Genomic DNA, 20,305 nt, shown 5'->3' with positions numbered 1-20,305 from the left:
TATTATGAAAACTTATTTAAATGTAAGTAGCCTACAAATCATTTAATTTGAACCTTTAATATTATATTCCCTGTATAGTTTACAGCATCTATCTATCTATCTATCTATCTATCTATCTATCTATCTATCTATCTATCTATCTATCTATCTATCTATCTATCTATCTATCTATCTATCTATCTATCTGTCTGTCTGTCTATCTATCTGTCTATCCATCTGTCTGTCCATCCATCCATCCACTCACGCTCACTCACCCTTTTCTAAATAGGATTTTGGGGCCCAGTGGGGGTCTCCATCAGCATAGGGGTCATTGTAGTGCACCAGAGCTGCATCTTCTTCTTCATAATCCACAGGTGGAGGTGGAGGGGGCGGGGCTGCTTCCTCAAACAGGAGCGTGTCCTCAGGTAGAGGAGGAGGGGGAGGAGACGGGCTGTCTGTTACTGGAGGACAAAGAAGGGAGGAAAACCTCACTGACATCATCTATGACCAAATCTAGTTTTAAAGACAGAAACCTAATTTAGAAATACTTTATTGAAAATGGCACAGTATGCATTAAAGGGGTCCTATTATGCCCTTTAACGAAGTCTTGATTTTGTTATTGGGGTGTACTAGAATATGCTTTCGTGCTTGATTGTTCAAAAAACACATTATTTTTCGCATATTTTACATTATTACAGCTCCGCTCTCCCCAGTCTGTCCAGAAAGTTCCCGTTTCGATGAAGCACCTATTTCCGAAATACGAAATGTGCTGTGATTGGTTAGCTGGCTCAGTGTGTTGTGATTGGCAGCGCTTAGCATGTGTTCGGGAAATGTCCCGCCCCTTCATAATGGCAAGTTCTTCTCTAGTGTAAATATAAAGGATGGCGGCAATTTCAAACCCGATTCAGACCCTGACAATGTTAACAAACAAGAGGAGCATCCAGAATGGATTTCATGCATGGACTTTGCAAGCACGGATTTCACAGGACGTTTCAGAGTGGTAATCATGATATTTGTCGGAAAACTATGTTAATACAAACAGTAATCGATCACAAAACCATGGTTAATTTTCCCAAGGGGCGGTAAACAGTCTTACAAAAGCAAGAGCTTACAAAAGCTACAGTAAACAACACTGTATCAACACTGTACCAACATGGACTTTGAGCTTTGTAACCTTGCAGATATTTTTATGCTCAAACAGCAATATTACAGACTAACTAAAGTTGAAAAAGTGAAAAGCATTATAGGACCCATTTAAACAAATAATTAATGCAATCAAATAATTCTCAGGTACAACGAAATGCAAAGAAACGTTTTTCATTTTTGTATAATATTTTAACAAAATTGCTTTACTGCTTCTTCTAAGAAATAATAATAAGAGATGCAAATAATCCCCAAACTTCTTTAAAAATATCATATATTTAATAACTTTCAATTAAAATTTATTTAAACTGATTCTTCATTATGTAATTAGAACTGTTGTACCACTCTGAATTGTTTTTCTTTTTGTGCCCGCCAAATAAAGATCAACATTAATTTTTTATTTAGAAATTAAAAACATGCTTAATCACAGAAGACGTGTATTAAAGCCACTGTTTGTATAAAATGTATTTTAGAATTTTAATAGTGTGCCATTGGCCCTACATACAAGTAATAGTTATATAGGATAAGTCAACTTCCAAAATAAAACACTATATCACAAAATGTTATTACATTTTGAATTATAACTATTAATATACCCATATGTTATTACATACAAATATTTAATAAACATTACATTTTGGGTACAGAGAATAATTCATACATGGCAGGCTGCAACTGAACAGAGACCACATGTGAGGATCAAAGCACTATGCTAATGTAGCGTTACTCACTGTTCTCCTGAACTCTGGCCACAAAGCCAGTGAGGGGAATCTGGGGCGTCAGCTGCACCATGGGAGGAGGCGGTGGAGCGACAGACACTGGAGACACACGGAGCGCAGATACACACACATTCATACACATCCAGCCAGACAGAAAGAGGATAACAGGCAAAAACAAGCCCAAAGAGTTACACACAGGCAGATAAACAGACAGAAGGTCAAAGCAGTCATTGTGACATGAAGAGATGAATAGCAGAAAAGCATTGGTTACTAGGTCTGCTAATAACCTCATTTATTAACTAAAAGTGTTTGGTGCTGCTAGTGGTGAAGAAATTACACACTTGAGCTTGGTGTTTGTTTTCTAATGTAATGGCTTACAGGCATTTTAAAGTGCAAATTAAGAGCCAAAACACTTTTCGGGCCACTAGCAGTCCCTAGAGTAGAACTGAACTCACTTGTGTTCTGGGGGTACGTGGGACCCCCGTTCAGGTGGGGTTGAGGCACAGAGAACTGGGAGGAGCTAGCAGGGGCGCGCCGGTAGGTGCCGGTGGCTGACACCATAGAGGCGGAGGAAGAAGTGGTGGAGGAATTGTGTCTGGAGATCTGTCGGGAGATTGTTCCGAACTGAGACATCGGGATTGGGCCCAAACCTGGACCTTGAGGAACTACAGGGAAAAAAGGACAGTCACAGAAGATGAATCCAATGCAAAATAGATCACTCTGTTAGGAGCTGGGGCTAGGGCTGGGTATTGATTCAATTTTGATTAATCAGCTTGTGATTTGGTTCAATTCCACTCTCAATTTAATTAGATTTGATATGGATTCATTGTATATAAATCAGGTACAGTACATCTCTCTCAACTAATACTGTAAACCATACAGTCAAAATGGACAATTCTTATTTTTTTATGGAATACTGTAATTAAAATAACTTCCCCTCCTTACTGGCGCGAGGGCGGGACAACCTGTCCCTTACATGACATCACAGCAATAGCAAACCTCAACCATCCAATCAATTCCCAATGGACAAAATCAAGTCCCACCCTAAATTTTTTCTTGTTCACGAAGCAGTTTTACACAGATATACATCACAATAAGGAAATAATGTCTATTGCAACTTCTGTTTCATGCTGACTTTAAAGGTTAAAATGAACATCTGATTTGTAAACCAATATTTAAATTGCACATAAGCAGTTCATGACTTTTTAATTATATGTTTCTATTCAAATAATTTTTTTGATAAATAAACATTTAAACGCTTTTATGATGGATTTATTAAAACATACATTAAATAATGAAGGCATGTTAAGTATAAATATAATGAATGAATAATAACTAGTAGTAAAGAGGAAGAGACGATCAGTTCCCGCTTCGTTTGAGCGGCTGCAGCGATCTGTCATGCCACATCAAAGAGCGCCAAAAATGTATTTATTGTTCATAGAATTTTAAAGCTGAGACTTTGTTTCATATCAAAAGTAACAAAGTGCAAAGCTTATGGACGATTTATGGAAGGCACGCTACAAATAATGTTTTGTAACGCTTTGGTCATGCATCAACTGAAAACACCTTAGACTAAAAGATTCTGGGGATTTAAGAACAGCTCATCAAAATGAGAATCGAATAAAAATCGAGAAATCAGTATTTTCATCCCAGCCCTATAAAATAATATAATATGTGAAAAATGTGAACTGTCACCTGGTGCCATACTGGGAGGGGAGGGTGTTGGCACAGCCAGAGGGATTCCCATACTATTACTGCTGTTTTCCCGACCGCCGCTGCCCCCACTACTGCCACTGAGACACACAGACAATAGGGTTACAAAGAGCTATTAAAGCAACAAGCATGCATCATCATAAATTCCCAAAGTGGAATCCTTTATTGAGCCTATCAAACAAGTCATTTATGACACCATCAAGAGCTTTTGTAGCTTGAATTTGGAGAATAAATGTGATAAACCAAAGGTTAAGAAACAGTTTACTGTTATTTCTAACCTTTTTCACCTTCAGCTTTCATTAGTAACAAGCCCACTGGGAAAGCAATGACAGTGGAGAATCAAGTTTATAAGAAAGAGAAGAAGACTTCCAGATTCTTTATACTTGTATATTTAAACAGTGCCATAGAATAAACAAAAAGTCTAATGAATGCCATAAATTCACTGATGCATCAGTTTTTTTGCAAGAGGAAAAGGAAATAAAGATAGACATTGAAGGGGGTGGATTGGAATCCACGGCTGCTTCAATGTGTGTGTAATGAGTGATTAATAATCAAGGATAAGAATTTCTATATAAATCATTTCTATATTAAATGATTCAAAAATACTTTTAATCATATGTTTGCTGTGAGTGTTAACCAGCTGCTTTTAGGTACATTCTGATGTGACCCTCAACATGTGTTGTCCATATATCTGGTTCTAGCAGACAAGTTAAGGTTACAGGGGTCCAACTATACGTGACTTCACCTGATTTACAGAATTGTACCTCTTTCATGTGTATTTCTCTAGAAACTAAAGTGAATAGTATCTTGTATAGGTCTTGTATAGGAGCTATAGGATACTTCGGCATGCAACAACAGACCCGAAGACGCCTTTCTCCGACCTCTGAGGTCACCGCAGACCTTAATCTAGGAATCGTGCGACAACTATCTTGACTAATGGCGACATACTCTCCTATCTATCCATGTGTGGAAATTTGCTTAGACTATATGTGTTCTTAGCCAATCAGAAACTGCAACCTGAAGCAAGGACGTAGCTTAGACCTTGGTGAAGGGTATAACTGCTGTGATCCTTGTAACTGTAAGCGGGGCGTCCTACGAACTCCTGTGTGAGTCTTGAACCTGACTTCTGCTGATGAAACTGTAAACTATCTTCAGTAAAACTTTTCTTCAATTTATTATAATTCTGACTCCGGGTCTTCTTTCAAACATCTGGTCCTTGGGTCCTAAACTGTTACCGCCTAACAACATCATGAGAGAGCAAAAGTAATTTTTAAAGGTTAGAAACATATAGAAATAAATATATATTCTCATAATTGTGATTTTATATCTCACAATGTTACTTTATCTCACAACTGAGACTTTATTTCTTGCAATAGCGGCTTTTATCTTACAACTTTAATATATCACCATGAAACCCAGCATTCATTGTTCAGTTTGGGGTCAGTAAGATAAAACTAATTTGCTGATTTTCTGCTCAAGAAACATTTCTTATTATTATCAATGTTGAAAACAGTTGTGCTGCTTAATATTTCTGTGGAAACCGTGATACTTTTTTCAGGACTCTTTGATGATTAGAAAGTTCAAAAGAACAGCATTTATTTGAAATAGAAATCTTTTGTAACATTATAAATGTCTTTACTGTCACTTTTGACCAATTTAATGCATCCTTGCGGAATAAAAGCATTATTTCTTCCAGCACAGTGTCTAATACCATTAAGGCTGGGACGCACTAAGACGAAGGTTGGCCGTTGGCCCGTTTTTGAGTGTCGGTCGTTTTTTTGGTCGATTCAACATGTTGAATTGACGTTGGGCCTCAGCTTAGCGAACGAGTCGGTGCACGAGAATAAAAGCTAAAGTGATGAAAGCGAGCGAAGAAGTCAGGATGGCACAGACAGAAGACTGCTATAATTTCATATCATCTTACCCAAGCATTCGAATGCACGAATATTTTCATAATAACAAGAGCCGACTGAAATTAAGAAAATAGACTATTGATACCTGCTGATATAGACAGATATTAACATACACACAGGCGCAAAACGCACTAGTTCCTACACACGCTCCTAGTTGACAATTGCTTTAGTCATTTTGGTGTGTTCAAGCGCAGCTCTCTGGTCAAGACGCAGCCGACGAGAGGCGACAACACAGTCAGCTTTCATCGCCGCCAGTTCTTTGACGTCGGCTTGGTGTGTCCCGGGCTTTAGAATGCCTGCATTGTCTTGTGTATCCATATGTGAGGTGTACCTGTGCGTTCTGGGTCTCTGATTGAGTGAGGCTGTGCGTCCCGGGCTGTTCTGGCTTCCCAGGCGCGCTGGACTAGTCATGTAGTCATTAGGCACCACAGGAGGCTTGACTGGCTCAAGGGTCTTATACGGTGTGTTTCGTCTGAGAAACACAAACACATATTTGTTAATAAAGATGCAAACTACATGCGAAAAAAAGTATTGTGTTATTAGGTGCCAGACCCTTAACTGTAGCAATAATTAACAAAACTCAAAGGAGACAGCACAACATATTTAAAAACATAAGTGAAATATAGTGTCTTACCCCAGCGTACCTCTACCTGCCATGGGGGGGCTTGGGGGCTTCTGTGTGGGAGGGTTGGTCCTGGATAACGTTCCTCCACCTGCCCGAGCTGGCGGGTTATTCCCTTGCTGAAAACATTTGACGGGGAAAACAACATTAAGACAACTTTCACAGTCATGATCATATCCGATTACTCAAAATGCTTATCAGTTTATCAAACATACAGCATGTAAACTACAATATGTATATTCTAATATCAGATTATGGAAATTAACTATAATGTGCATTACACAACATTATAAAGAACCAAGGCAAAGATGGTCGTGACATGGGACCCAGAAAGCATTGTGGGTTGTGTGCTTACCTTTGCTTTAAGCCACTAAGTGAAAGCATTGAGGAAGAGAGAAGATAATTAATGTTATTTAATTACTTAAACTTAATGAAAAAGGGAGAGAGGAGAAGCGAAACAAAAGACCTTTGAATAAAAGAACAAAAAAAATACTGATCTAATTTGACTGATAAGAATCTAGAGACAAAGCAGAAAAGTCAAAGCTGCTTGCACAAAACAAATGAATGATAATCACATAAATGTCAGTCATAATTACCATCTAATCAGGCTAATAAGCAAAATCATGCATAATGTCTTTTCTAGCGATGTGACAATTTCAAGCATTTGGTCAGTAAATAGCTCACATGTGGATTTAATTTAATATGAATAATACATTTTAAAAGCTCACTAAACCATCTTTACAACAAACTGCCTCAAATACTTGTTAGCTTGCAGTTTTTTTAATCCATCCATCTAGCTAGGCTAATATGAGTTACTATGTCATGACATTAAATAATCTTTATTAACAAAAAAAAACTGCTTCCACTCTTCTGGGAAGGCTTTCCATAAGAGCCAGTGTTTCTGTGGGAATTTTTGCCCATTCATCCAGTAGAGCATTTGTGCAGTCAGACACTGATGTTAGACGACAAGGCCTGGCTCGTAATCTCCGTCCCAGTTCATCCCAAAGGTGTTCGATGGGGGTGAGGTCAGGACTCTGTGCAGACCATGCAAGTTCTTCCTCACCAAACTCATCCAACCATGTCTTTATGGACCTTTCTTTGGGACACAGTCATGCTGGAATAGAAAAGGGCCTTTCTCAAACTGTTCCCATAAAGTTGGAAGCACTGCATCGTCCAAAATGTCTTGATATGCTGAAGTTTTAAGATTTCCCTTCACTGGAAGGAAGCCCAACCCCTGAAAAACAGCCCAGTCGGCCAGGTAACGTTCCTCGCAATTCGTCGCTCCACACAGAGTCCAGTGATGGTGTGCTTTACGCCAGTCCATCCAGCGCTTGGCATTGTTCTTGGTGATGTGAGGCTAGCATTCAACTGCTCTGTCATGGAAACCCATTCCATGAAGCTCCCGCCGCACAGTTTTTGTGCAGTGAAAGCTATGGAACCAACGTTGGCGACTCTGACGCACCTCAGCACTCTGTGACCCTGCTTTGTCTTAATAATGACCTTTATATTGATAACTGTACAAATTTACTGGTATACTCGTATTGGAATTTTGGCATTGTGACAATTCGACATCCACCAATTATGATAATCGCAATAATAAAGTTCTGACTGACGACTGAGGAGAGACGTATGTCCTCTGGGCATGTCAGTCAGGGGTGACTGACACACACAGAGCAACATTTGAGTAGTTAAGTGTCCTAATTACAGAGCCAGTATGAGGGCAGCCTGCGGGGCATTTACTCAGCCGAGGGGGGAAAAGGCCAGCGCACATCAGCACCAAACTAATGAAGCATTTAAAACAGGTCTTGGGGTGAGCTGCTGGCACATGGCTTCAAGATCTGGCTCAGTTTTATATATCGGGAATGAAAAGGCTGAACAACTAGTGGTGAATAATGTTGACGTTGTGTCATAACAACACACCATCCAGACCAAACATGGCATCATCCCATAAAAGCCATTAAAAACACATAAAGGTCAACGTAAAAATGCAAAGACATCTTTCATAATTACTTCTCAGTTCAGATAGCGACAATCTAATGTGATAACATTGATACGAGGGTTCAGAGAGCAAACTGATGTCATTATAACAGCTCAGAGCTGACACTGATGGACATGAATAATTTAATAACATGAATATAGTGAAGGAAACCAGAGAGGGTCTACAAACAAACACACACACAGACACACACACACACTAGACGACTAAGGATCAATTCTTTATCAGTACTTTGAATACTAATATCTAGAGCAATCAGATGAGGGTTTTTTGGGCAAATTCATGCATTTCATCAAGGAAAAGTTATATAAATACCTATCCAGTCCTTGTTCTCTAGACTATTTACACTAAATCTGAAATTAAACAGTAACATGATATTATCACATGTTCTCTTATTTTATTGTAAACTATCCAGTGGTTTATTCAAGCATTGGATTCTTAAGACATCTGGCCTATTCTGTGTGCTTAAACTCTTTTTATCTGAGAAGCATTTGTATCGTCCATCATGTACTCTTAAGGTCTTTTTGTTTTCTTGGTTTATATAAAATCTAAATGAAAATACAGCTAGGCTAATAAGTCAGTAATACTTCTGGATGTACGTCTTGATTTTTTATTTACTCAGAAATTCTAAACCCAAGTATGAACAGTAGTAGTAATGATGCTTGCTATAGCAAACATCAAAAAAAATTGACAATCAAAAAGACTTACTTTAACACCGTGACCCACATCATCCAGCAGGGTGTAATCTATGGGCTTCCTGATGTAGCGCACGGGTCGCTCCATGTTGCCCGGGGCGATGATCTTGTGGGTGCGAGATGTGTTTTTGTTAGTGGTGAGGATCCCAATCTCTCGTCTGGCAACTTTCTCTTTATGAATGTCCACAGTCTAAAAGAAAAAATAGAGGGATGAAAATGGGTAAAGTTTTAGAATTTTTGTGAGCAATCACAGCCTTCATGTAGGCTAGCTAATATATATTGCTTCAAATTAGGTGTCTAAATACTGATGAAATGTGACCTAATTAATATTCATAGCCATTTCTATATGTAAATTGAGGCTGAATGCTATTAAACATTTGTAATGAATCTCAATTCTTTATGAATACAGTAGTATCTATAGTATTAACCAAAATTGAGTACCTATAAATCAAAACAGAGGATTCACTAAAGTTGTCCATAAGTAAAATGATTTATATTTTAAAACATGTCCAAATAATTATATTGTACATTTTATATTGTACTAAGAATGTTTATGTGTACATCTTTTAGAGCATACGACAGGTAATATGTACACATTAGCACAGCATTGATAAGAAATATTTCTTAAGCACGTATTAGAATGATTTCTGAAGGATCATGTGACACTGAAGCGAGGAGTAATGGTCAAATTTTTAATAATATTCAAAGTCAGTCAAATCACCTGCACCAATGATGGGATCCGAGCAGAATTTGCCTGCCATTTCTGCCTATCTTCTTAGAGAAAAGTGGTGGCAAACCAGTTTGCAGGAGCCTTTTAACTTCAGTAGAAGGCAAAACATTAGATCTAGTTTCCATTAAGGCTCTGAAAATCTACTCTAGTGCATGATGGGGGAATGCGATTTCTAATTACCCTCAATAATACACGCCATCCCCCACTTAGGATGAAAACAAATCACTCTGACATTGTGTTCAAATATCTTCAAAGAGAACTAAAAGTGTCTGAGATGCTCTTTACAAATCATGGCTTACAATAAAACTAGGCTCGCATTGGATATGACTGAGCTCAGGCTCTAGTTATTATGGCACGTCAAGCATTATGATTATTTCATTTCTAACATATTCAATGTAGTTAATCACCATCTGCATAATCCATAGTCTAGCCCATGTAAATCTTATTATTTATGCATATTACATAATTGATGGCACTCAGGAACAGCAGAGCATGTGGGGTCAACTTGAGATTTAGAACATTTTTGCATTTGGTGGTTCTCTCAAATTCAACACGTAAATATGACTCCACATGGGACACAATAGCAAGGGTCCAAGATTAACTTTTTGCCACACTCAATGGCAGGTAGATTGATAAACGTAATGTCTAATTTAGTGCTTTTCACAATACGCATCGTTTCAAAGTCAAGTCAAGTCAAGTCAAGTTTATTTGTATAGCACTTTTCACAATACAGATTGTATCAAAGCAGCTTCACAGTATTAAATTAAAATAATACAACAAAGTTTGTTTCAAGAGGAATTTATTGATTGATAAAATTAAATTAAATATCCCCAAAATATCCCCAACTGAGCAAGCCAAAGGCAACAGTGGCAAGGAACCGAAAAACTCCATCAAGTGACCTAATGGTGTCCTAAAACTCCATCAGGTGACCTAATGGAGAAAAAAAAACCTTGGGAGAACCCAGGCTCAGTCGGGGGCCAGTTCTCCTCTGGCATTTATGAGCTAGAGGCCGGATTGTAGTTTGAACTGTAGGATTATATGAATGCCTGGCTGAAGAGATGCGACTTTAATCTAGTTTTAAACTGGGAGAGCGAGTCTGAGCAACGAACAGCATCAGGAAGACTATTCCAGAGTTTTGGAGCCAAATGTGAAAATGCTCTCCCTCCTTTGGTGGTTCTAGATATCCTAGGTATGACCAAAAGCCTTGAATTTAGTGATCTTAAAGAGCGCGATGGATTATAGGGCGATAGAAGATCCGTTAAATAGACAGGAGCTAAGCCGTTTAGGGCTTTATAAGTCAGTAGCAATACCTTATAATTAATACGGAACTTTATAGGTAACCAATGCAGTGATGATAAAATCGGTGTTATATGATCATATTTTCTTGATCTCGTAAGAACTCTAGCGGCGGCATTTTGGACTAACTGTAGCTTGTTTATTGAGGATGCAGGACAACCAGCTAATAAAGCATTACAGTAATCCAGTCTCGAGGTCATGAATGTCATGAAAGCCGCTTTACATAAGGTTGTATTGTACATTTTTAAATTTTATGCCAATAAAATGACAATTAAGATATGAATAATTGTCATAACTGAAAACTAGCTGGTTGGTAAAGAGATGCGAGTTTAAGATTTTCCAAGAAGTCGTTTGAGCGTTGAGAAGTATAGAGGATGATCCAGAAAGGATTTTCTTTTTCCCCGAAAATGCTAGTTAACATTATCGCATTGGACCGAAATTTACTGACTTTGCTCACACAGGTCACACTACTTCCCTAAAAAAAATTTCCCCAATAATTTTTGTCATTATTTGTGATTTTTTCCCCTCACCTTGTTACACTTGTGGTGTTCCCGGTCAAAAATGATGGGCCTACAAAAAATAGCTTACAAATGTCTCATTGTTCTATATTACCATTGGATTCACTCTTTTTGTCAACTTGTTTTCTTTTAAGTAGCACAGGTTTTGTATTTCTTTTTTAATCGATTGATTATCTGAGCTTATGCACATCAATCTTATTTATTAATTATGTAATTTTGGCAATATTGAATAAAATGTAAAAAAATCTTCCAAACAATTTATCACACAAGTGTGCTTTAATATTCAACCAGGAAGTTTGTTTTGAAATGCTTCTATCTTGTACAAAATAGCACAAATTCCCACTTGTGGTGTTCCCAGTCAAAAATGACCGGCCTATAAAAAAAGAAATCACTTATAAATCACTTGTTATGCTCTTTTATCACCAAATATTGGATTCAATCTTTTTGTCAACTTTCTTTCTTTCAATTAGGACAGGTTTTGTATTTCTTTTTGAAACTGACTGATTGTTGGCCTCACTGATCTGAGCTTACATTGGTCAAAATTGACCATCCACTAAAACCGAACGGGAGAGATCAAAAATAAGAAAAACATTTAGTGTTCAGGAGCATGTTCATCATGTTCATGCACACTCTCGCTACACAAACAAACTATTTTGAGTATTAAAGGCTTTCCTTTTTTTACAGAGATGAAATTTATCCTCAGATCATTGAGGCCTATGATCAATCAGTTTCAACTATAAATACAAAACCTGTCCTAAATTGAAAGAAAACAAGTTGACAAAAATATTGAAACCAATATTTGGATAAATGATTTACAAGCAAGTTTTAAAAGGCCGGCCATTTTTGACAGGAAACACAAAAGGTGTTACAGGGTTTTTAACACTGCATAAGGGTTCATTTTAATTACAAAATTACTCAAATGTGCTGACATTGCTTATTGTTATTTAAAATTACATGAATCAAGGTAAAGATTTGGGTTGAAAATTACTAATTTTGTGGAAAAACTAAATAATGTAAACAGGAAGCTGCTAGAAGGTTAACACGTAATGATTTTATGCCAGTCATCAATGTATATATATTTTTTATATATTTTATTATTGTATTTTTTCTTTTTTTTCACAACTGAACAAATGAAGGAATCAATGAAATGACAATTTAATTATTTGCACATTTGCAGTATATAAACCGTGCCACTTAGAGAATTCATGTTCAATCCAGTATATCGGTAAGAAAATGTACATGATTTTGTCACTGTATTTTCAGTCGCTCTCTGTAGTTTAAGATTACGTTTTGGTTTAAGTTCTGGATTCACAACAATAAAAGAAATCCAGACGCAACATTTTTCACTGTGATATGAGTTGTCTTTTGAGGGGTTCGCGATCCACCAGTTGAGAACCACTGAATCAAAGCATGCTGGGTAAGGAACACCTGGTTGTGTTTTGTTGGTGTTGCAGTGGCCATGGCTGACCTGAGAGATATGGTTGATGGAGGACTCCATCCTGCGCAGCTGTGAAGCCTGGATGTCCAACAGCTGCAGCACATTGTTGGCTAAGGCATTAATCTGATAGGCCACGCTGGCCAGGGACTGGGTGGTGTAGGCTTTGGTCTCCTCCAGGGCTTTCCTCTTGTCTTGTGCCTAAACAAAGATTAAAAAACAGAGATACCACTAGTTTTAAAGGGATAATTCACACAAAAAATTACAATTCTGTCATCATTTAATCACCCTAATGTTGGTCCAACCCTTATTGACTTTTTATTACAGAACACAAAAGTAGATATTTTGAAGAATGTTGGTAATCAAACCGTTTTTGTCACCATCGACTTCCATTGCATGGACCAAAAAAAAAAAAAAATCGTATTTTATGTTCCACAAAATAACGGCGTGTAAGAAGCTCCTTGTGAAATATAGTTTCAAACAAATCATACACATTAAATGATTTCCCAAAGCATCTCACACTACTAAAGCTGTTGTGAATGATGACGTAAAGCATCTTGAAATTCGTTATGGACTCCAGAGGAAATGTGGAAAAAGACATTTGCTGCCCATTGAAAGCTTGTGATTCACAGCGCGATATAGAAAGGAGATGGATGGGTCAGTGATATACTGGATGCAGAAATTACTCTATCACCATTATGTATTTACATACAGTTACCCTAAAACTATCCAAAACTCTCAGTTTGAACCTCACAATAGACACCCATGAGCTTCGCCATTGAGCCCAATGTTTTTTTGTTTTTTTTCTAAAAGAAATGAATACTTCTATTCAGCAAGGAGACATTAAATTGTTTAGAAGAGGCGGTAAAGACATTTATAATGTTACAAAAGATTTGTAATTCAAATAAATGCTGTTCTTTTGAACTTTCTATTCATGAATTTTTTTTTTTTAAGTATCAGTTTCCACAGAAATATTAAGCAACACAAGTGTTTTCGGCATTGATGATAACGAAGAAATTGAGCAACAAATCATCATATTAGAACTGAAATAATGATGTTGCTTTTCAAAATTCTGCTTTGCCATCACTAAATTGACCAATTTTACATTTTACAATATTTTTAAATAGAAAACAATGATATTATTATTTCACAATATTTATGCTTTAACTGTATTTTTGTTCAAATAAATGAAGCCTTAGTGAGCATATAATACTGTTTTTCAAAAAAAAAAAAAAAAAAAATCATACAGACCCCAAACTTTTGAACGCCAGTGTATGCTGCATTTGTTTTAAATCTACAAATACAAAAATATGGTCAGTTAAACATGTATAACAGCTGGTCTAAGCATGTAAAGTCAGAAGTTATTATCGATGAAAGTGTGAAGTGATCAGGACAACTTAAACAAATAAATGTCCAGGATATATTGATTGGAGTTAATATTGTTTGTGAGAAGAAAGAAACTTCAGTGTAATACAAAACATATGATATAGGTGGTCAAATATGTAATTTAGCAGTCATTATTATACAAATATACTTGACCACGGAATGCTTTAAATGATTCTCTGAAATCCTTGGTCATGTACTAAACTAATCTAACAAACTATTAAAAAAATCTGGTGAAATTAACAGGCAACAATTAACTTTGTTTAAACAGTATTCAGACAAGAGCCTGATGCAACCGAGACCGCATCTTAGTGATGATCCATATTCTGAGATTCAAAACATTTCGCATATTAAACAATTTCCTGTTTCATCAATGACATATTAGATAGCTTAGCATGACAAACATGAATAAAGATTAACACTAAACACTTTTAAAGCCATTAAAAGCAAATAAACATAAGGAAATAACATTTTGAGTAGTTTTTAGCACATACCGGTATGCACAAGTGGTTTCTGGATGTTTTGGGTGGTTGTTTATTGGCTCAAAGAGCCCATATTCTAGTCTCTATGATAATTGTTCACTTCACTAATTTAATGTAATTAATTTGGGGGTTTGTTTAAATCCCTAACCTCAAATATGAGAAACAGCAAGCAGCACTTTGCTGCATAATTACCAAATCGTCTTGGTCTTGAATCTAGCAATTATAAATGCACTCCTCGCACTCCATGAACTCAAAATGTGAGGGAATTAGCTTTCAGGATACTAATAGTTTCCATGTCAGAATACTATAACATAATTGATTGGATGGTTGTGATTTGCTACTGCTGTGATGTTATGTGATTGACAGGTTGTCCCGCCCTCGCGCCAGTAAACACATCACCAGACCAGAGAAGAGCTGTCATTGCAAGAGGAAGGGGAAGTTATTGATACATGAATAATTAAAAAAAGATGTGCACAGATAAGTGAGGAATAATTGACGACGGGACGTTGAATTATTTTTTTTGTGTGGGGGTGGGTGGGGGTTAGGGGCTTATAAATCTAATCCCAAGCCTCCGTTGCTAATTCCAAAACGCCATTTTTTGACCTAGTAACGGAGGCTTACTTTTTGTAACGAGAATAATAATGAGTAGGGCCTAGTGAGAATACTTTTTGCGTGCAAAAGAAACAAATATAAAACAAAAATAACGACTTTATTCAACAATTCGACGCATGCATGTGATGCATGCATAATGTGACTACAGTGGTTCAACCTTAATGTTATAAAGTGACGAGAAAATGACTATTTTAACGATGACTTTCCTACCTTTCTGGGCCTTGAAAGTGGCAGTGACGTTGCTGCCTATGGCTGGTTCAGAAACCTCGCGGATTTCTCGTGTTTCGAAGATGAACGAAGGTCTTACGGGTTTGGAATGACATGAGGGTGAGTAAGTAATGACAGAATTTTCATTTTTGTGTGAACCAACCCTTTCATTCTGTGGCAGAAAACATGGAAATAATTTGTCGTTTTTATCCCATTGTTTACTATATTTATTTGCTTGGTCAGTGTGGTTGTTGTGGGTTTTGGTTCTTTTTCTTTTGTAGTCTGTAAGGACCTTTGAAATGACTAAAATCATTTGGTGAAGTGATATTGAACTGTAATGCGGTCAAGACCTGCCTGGAACTACTTTAGCTGTGTGTTTCCCTGAAAATAATTGCACACCACCTTCATCATGTTCATCAACCAATCAGATTCAAGCATTCAACAGCCTCGTAATATAAATAATTTATAATAAATACTGAAATATTCCATTAAAATACAAGAATTTTTATTTTATGGGGACTTTAACAATTAGACTGCGACGAGCATGCAGCACTGACCCCAGGTCTGCTTCAAACACCACCTGTTACAACACGTCAGTGCTTCTCAGCTGTTCTAAGACCATGTGTCTGTCGCCACGGGGGGATTCAGATGAATGACCCATGAACGTCCTGCCTGTGGTTTTCCACCATGTCCTACTAGACTGTTGGACAACAGCTCTAAAACAATGAATGACTCGTGATATCTTGATTTAGATGGTGCAAGACATTAAAGCATAACGTTTTAATAATTAATAACATATTATATTTTCTTAAAATTATCAGGAACTGCCTGGTTTTCACTTATTAGGTCCAAAACATCATATCAAGTCTAGACTATGATTCCTATAATGAACACGGTCGGACATATAAAGGTTTGAGGTCGGTAAATCAGTTTTATACAGTATTTAAACAAAGTTTCTTAAGCTCACCAAGGCTGCATTTATTTGAATTAAAAAATGCAGTACAAAGTAATTAATCCAGTTTTTAGTGTCACAAGATCCTTTAGAAATCTTTTTAATATGCTGATTTGCTGCTCAAGATTTTTTTTTTTTATCATTATTAATGTTGAAAATATTTTTTTTCAGAATTCTTTGATGAATGGAAAGTTAAAAAACTGTGTTTATCTAATAAAATGCTTTCCTGTCATTTTTGATCATTTTAATGTTTCCTTGCTGAATAAAAGTATTAAACCCAAACTTTGGAATCGTAGTGTACTCATTCTATATCACGCCCAAATTAACATATTACTAATCCATGATTCACTCATGAAGCATTCTGGATTTCATTCACAAATGGTTTTGATACAGATTTAAAGAGCATGGTGCAAGTCATTGTAAGACATGACTAACTTCTGTCTAGTGCCAAAGTTCCCTGCTTTGGTCCTCTTTTTGAGTATGATTCACCCATCCCTGCTTTGGTCCTCTTTTTGAGTACGATTCACCCACTAAAACCACAAGAGGAACATCTTTGAATCATTTAGTCCTCTGAGTCCTCTATGAATATCTGAGAATGTGTCATTGCTAAACGAACTCACATGAGGGTTCAAAGACATTGGCTTATATCAAAACATATCATTAGATTCCCAAATGCTTAATCTCTGATCTCATATGGTTTGTAGCTTTCTAAAAGTATTTTTACAAAGTCTTTATAGTCAGAATGTACCAACATATTACCATACTGTGAGACTGCTTTAACGATACATTGATAATATGGATTGATGGATAACTAATCATATGGTGCATTGATGCAACAGCGTAAACCCTCAGGCAAACTTCTAAATATATGAGGTAATAAGTTGCACAATTTTTTTAAGTTAAGAAAATCAAAGTTTAAGTAAGCAGAACTGGCAGATTTTTATTTTGTACTCATACATTTTAATTTCTCTTTAAAGGAACACGCCGACTTTTGGGGACTTTAGCTTATTCACTGTATCCCCCAGAGTTAGATAAGTCCATACATACCTTTTTCATCTCCGTGCGTGCCGTAACTCTGTCTGACGCACCCAACGCTAGCCTAGCTTAGCACAAAGACTGCAGGTAAACGGCTCCAGCTAGCATACTGCTCCCAATAAGTGACAAAATAACACCAACATTTTCCTATTTACATGTTGTGATTTGTATAGTCAGAGCGTGTACGAATAACAAGGTCACATGAGACACAGCCATCCTCTAACCGTATACATACTGGGAACTATATTCTCAGAAGGCGAAGCACTGCTACTTCTGTGGAGTCCCAAAAAGTCGGCATGTTCCTTTAAAGTGGGGTAAGCGATATTTGAAAACACAATGCTTTGATAGCATTAACATATAGCATAACAATTGCTGAATGAGTATGGCAATATAAAACAAAACCATTAACATATATACCCCCCCCCCCCCCCCCAAAAAAAACCCTACACAACAGAAACTCTCCTAACTTAGCATAGCAATACATTAAACACTACTAAATCTCCCATTTAGCATTACTCTTGCACAAAAAACAAAGAAAAATGCATGTTAAATATATTTTTTTTAAAATGCATTTTTCTGCAGAAATAAAAAAAAAATTAACAACTTGAGTATACCTCATTTTGTTGTGTATGTCTTAAATGTCTTAATGGGATCCTATCTGCACATTTTAGAAGACTGAAAGAGTTTCTTGACTGTCGTCATTGCATCTCATTGCACAATCCAATAATGAGCTGTCATCAGATGATTGATGATCTTGATTTAGTTTTTTCCTCTATTATTTCAAAACTAAACTGTATATTTCTTTGTGGATGTCACAACTGAGAAATTGGATTTTACATTTTCAGAGAGTTCAATTGTTCATGTTAGCCATATTTTCGATGTACAGTGTATTTGTGAGTTAATCTCTTTTTTTTAGCTGTTGATATCTCATTAGCAGGACCCTGAATCTAATCAAACTGCCTAAATGTATCAAGGCATGGTCATGTGATACATGGTCAATGTATCAATCAATGTCAGATTTATGTCTGAATACACACTTTTCATTAAATAAATTGTTTCATTCAAATTAAGTTTCCTAAAAAAATCCAAATATCAGACCAAACAGTCCCCAAAAAAATGTCACATTTATAATTTTGACAAAACATTTTTGACAAAAAGTAGGTACATAGCTGTGAAACCTCATAAAATACTTTTTTTTTTAAAGTAACCCTCTTCCTCCTGTCAAGACATATTAGTAATCTTTCTTTAAAAGATACATATTTATACTGTTTTTCCTAAATTCAATATATATATTAATCTTTACGAAGGTTTGAGGTCTGATGAGAACAGCTCATGAGAGAAATCAAATCAAATGGTAGATCTGTGTCAAGAACATCCCACCGATCATCATGGATTTCAAAGAGAAAATGTTTAATAAGAGGTAATGTTGTTTTGTATTACTAACCTTTACAAAATCACAGCATCTTATTAACAGCAGGGATGCTCTTACACATTATGAAGGTAAAACAAATAAATGCTAAATAAATGTTGGTTTAATTTCTCACTGAACACTGATCATCATCGTCCTAAATGTCCCTTTGTTGAATGTGATTGAATTATACAAGCAAAGGATTCTTTCCTTCTTATCCCACTCATTATCATAGCAGAATGCCAATATGCATCATCACACACATAATACCCATAATATCCATCATAACAAGTTACTTAGCTATATGCTTAAAGGCTATCCTACAACATTTGGACATTTCCAACAGTCTCTGCTTTATTGTAGGTGTGTGAGTGAAAAGGTTTCAGTGAGAGACACATTAACACAGGTGTGTCAGCAATAACTTACTCACACCATCATCGACATTTCGCGTCTAGGCGTCTCGCCATTCTACTTCAGCCAATACACATTTGCAACACACACACATATTAAAAGATATTACCGCATGTATTTAACAAACCCATGGTGGTTTCACGTTCCACTGACATATATTATAGCGTTGCCAAAACGTGGATGAAGTTCAATAGCGTTTAGGGGTTGAAATGAATACCGAATATCTGGGCTTTCATCACATTCACACTGTCACCCATGGGGCTTGACACCCGTCTGGACCTCGAAACAAACCGAACAACAGAATTCGGCAAATAAAACATTGGAACGTTCAGAGCATGACGTATTAGTTCGGAAAATGACGTCTTGGCTTCAAACACATTTGCAGTCGATACATTGACGCCTTTCCATATACAATAAGCTATTAGATAACATACAACTAGATTGGTTTCTAACAATCTGTTGGGCGATATTTTGACCATTAAACTATTATGTCTTTTTTTTTAAAGCTAATCTGTCTCCATCCATCGTAGAGAAAGCGGCACGTCTCTGACACACCCTCCGAAAGTGAATTCGTGCATTGTGTCTATCAGGGTTAAACAACGCAAATATCATCCAAATACAAACGCTAGGCTTTATGATTAAATGAACTGATCGCGTGTATTATGCCTCAAAGCGCCCTTATAACCGTTTGATAAGGATACTCTGTAACGCTACAAATGCAGTGCTCGCATTTCAATCACATCCCCACTGATTCAGACAATACATGAAAGGCAAAGGTAATTTCTCCAATCCATACCTGCACATAATTGTTCTCGCAATATTCCGCAACCCTTGAAAGGTTTTGGTAGCTCTCCACAAGGGCTCTTTTTCCTGCCGGGATTTCCTCCTCTAACAACATTTGTAGCTCTGCCATCTTACATCCCTCTGCATTACTCTTCTCCCCCTCTTTCATTGAAACCAGCGGAGCTTCACTCTCCGACAGGAGGTCCCTCGCCTGGCATTGTGGGATTCCCGTTGGCTCCTCTCTTTCAGAAGTGAGACAATTCTCAACGCAGC

General features: G+C 36.8%; 1 protein-coding gene across 2 annotated transcripts in view; it reads right to left on the bottom strand.

Annotated features, from left to right (window-relative positions):
• Positions 1 to 20,273, bottom strand: part of abi1b (abl-interactor 1b) — a 24,721-nt gene extending 4,448 nt beyond the window's left edge. Inside the window, exons 1-10 of one of the 2 annotated variants that reach the window (XM_082172576.1) lie at positions 20,046 to 20,273; positions 12,793 to 12,960; positions 8,794 to 8,970; positions 6,445 to 6,459; positions 6,102 to 6,208; positions 5,799 to 5,939; positions 3,537 to 3,634; positions 2,297 to 2,506; positions 1,854 to 1,940; positions 255 to 440 (exon numbers count right to left, since the gene is read on the bottom strand). In XM_082172576.1, coding sequence (XP_082028702.1) covers positions 255 to 440; positions 1,854 to 1,940; positions 2,297 to 2,506; positions 3,537 to 3,634; positions 5,799 to 5,939; positions 6,102 to 6,208; positions 6,445 to 6,459; positions 8,794 to 8,970; positions 12,793 to 12,960; positions 20,046 to 20,201 — 1,345 coding nt within the window. In that variant the 5' untranslated portion in view covers positions 20,202 to 20,273. The remainder of the gene's footprint in view (positions 1 to 254; positions 441 to 1,853; positions 1,941 to 2,296; positions 2,507 to 3,536; positions 3,635 to 5,798; positions 5,940 to 6,101; positions 6,209 to 6,444; positions 6,460 to 8,793; positions 8,971 to 12,792; positions 12,961 to 20,045) is intronic. The other variant, XM_082172577.1, reaches the window with a different exon arrangement.
• Between the last annotated feature and the right edge of the window lie 32 nt (positions 20,274 to 20,305).

This window comes from Leuciscus leuciscus (genome assembly GCF_965113295.1).
Source record: "Leuciscus leuciscus genome assembly, chromosome: 6".
Taxonomy (NCBI): domain Eukaryota; kingdom Metazoa; phylum Chordata; class Actinopteri; order Cypriniformes; family Leuciscidae; genus Leuciscus; species Leuciscus leuciscus.
The sequence above is the reverse complement of the archived record's forward strand: the minus strand, read 5'-3'. Positions and strand labels throughout refer to the sequence as shown.